General features: G+C 37.1%; 1 protein-coding gene across 5 annotated transcripts in view; it reads right to left on the reverse strand.

Annotated features, from left to right (window-relative positions):
* The window catches only part of SYDE2 (synapse defective Rho GTPase homolog 2), a 61,245-nt gene that overhangs the window by 49,176 nt on the left and 10,981 nt on the right, over window positions 1-1,088 (reverse strand). For all 5 annotated transcript variants that reach the window (XR_002122121.1, XM_019626414.1, XM_019626412.1 and 2 more), the window contains exon 2: window positions 290-985. Coding sequence is in view for 4 of the 5 variants with exons in the window: in XM_019626414.1 (XP_019481959.1) it covers window positions 290-985 (696 nt within the window). In the remaining variant the exon portion in view is untranslated. The remainder of the gene's footprint in view (window positions 1-289; window positions 986-1,088) is intronic.

The following is a 1,088-nucleotide window of genomic DNA, read 5'->3' on the forward strand; positions in this document are numbered from 1 at the left end:
TTGACTCCCCATGATTCCTTTCTTCCAACTAAGAGAAAAATAATTACTGTCTCAAAAGATCGACACATTAAAGCACATCAGGTTACAAAACCAAGTCTGATCAAAATAATCAACCACCATGTATATAAAAATGTATATAAACCTTTTTGAGTTTATTTTCATGAAAATGCATTCACTTTGCAAAGAAAAGCACCTGGCTACACCAGACATCTATATTTAGTTTCAGCTACTGCCAAAGAATTGAAAAAATGGAAGAAGAAAGAAAAGGCAGCTAGATGATCATCCTTACCTGTAAAAGGAGATTTCAACATGGGACTCTCCTCCACCATTATACCCTCTTGTGTCTTGTGTCCAACCCTTTGCTTGTACTGTTGCACAAACTCTGTGGAACAGACAGAATCTACAGGATTCATGTCATTTGACTGTGTGCTCTGAACATTGCCTGTGTGCTCAGAAGAGCACAGCAAGTCTTCAGGATGCTGCTCTGCTTTCATTAGGTCACGGCTAGACAACACTCTCAAACTGATAGCAGGAAACTTCAGAACAGCAGCGTTTGCCTCAGCAAAACTCAAAGCATTTGATATCCCAAAGTCATCGTCCTCAGGAATGGGGTTGTACCATATTTCCCCTTCATCATCTGCATCATTTTCCTCATTAAAGTCTAAAGAACAGTTTCTTGATAATGAAGAATCTGTAGCATTACACACCACACACGTACAATATTCTTCTGATGGTTTGAGGAAATGTTGTGATAGCTGATGTTTAGGCAGAGAAACAGGTGAGATTGATAAATGACTTACATCTTGGCACTTCTTATTTTCTTCTTCCAAATTAAAAGGTCTCAGAGTACTCTGATATAGCCAATTGCGTTTCTTTGACACGGTGATGCTGTTAAGTGGCTGATGACCTCTGAATCCAATATTATCCTTCAGATTTTCAAGTTCTCTTCTCTTCATTGTAGATGCATAAACATTTTCAAATAAATCTGTTTTAAAAGGAAAGAAAAGGTAAAATACAATGGCCGGTATGCTAAGAAAGACATGTCCCTTGAGACTAATTATTAAAATGCTATTTTTAAAAAGATAAAA

The sequence above is a fragment of the Hipposideros armiger genome, unplaced genomic scaffold (genome assembly GCF_001890085.2).
Source record: "Hipposideros armiger isolate ML-2016 unplaced genomic scaffold, ASM189008v1 scaffold_675, whole genome shotgun sequence".
NCBI lineage: Eukaryota > Metazoa > Chordata > Mammalia > Chiroptera > Hipposideridae > Hipposideros > Hipposideros armiger.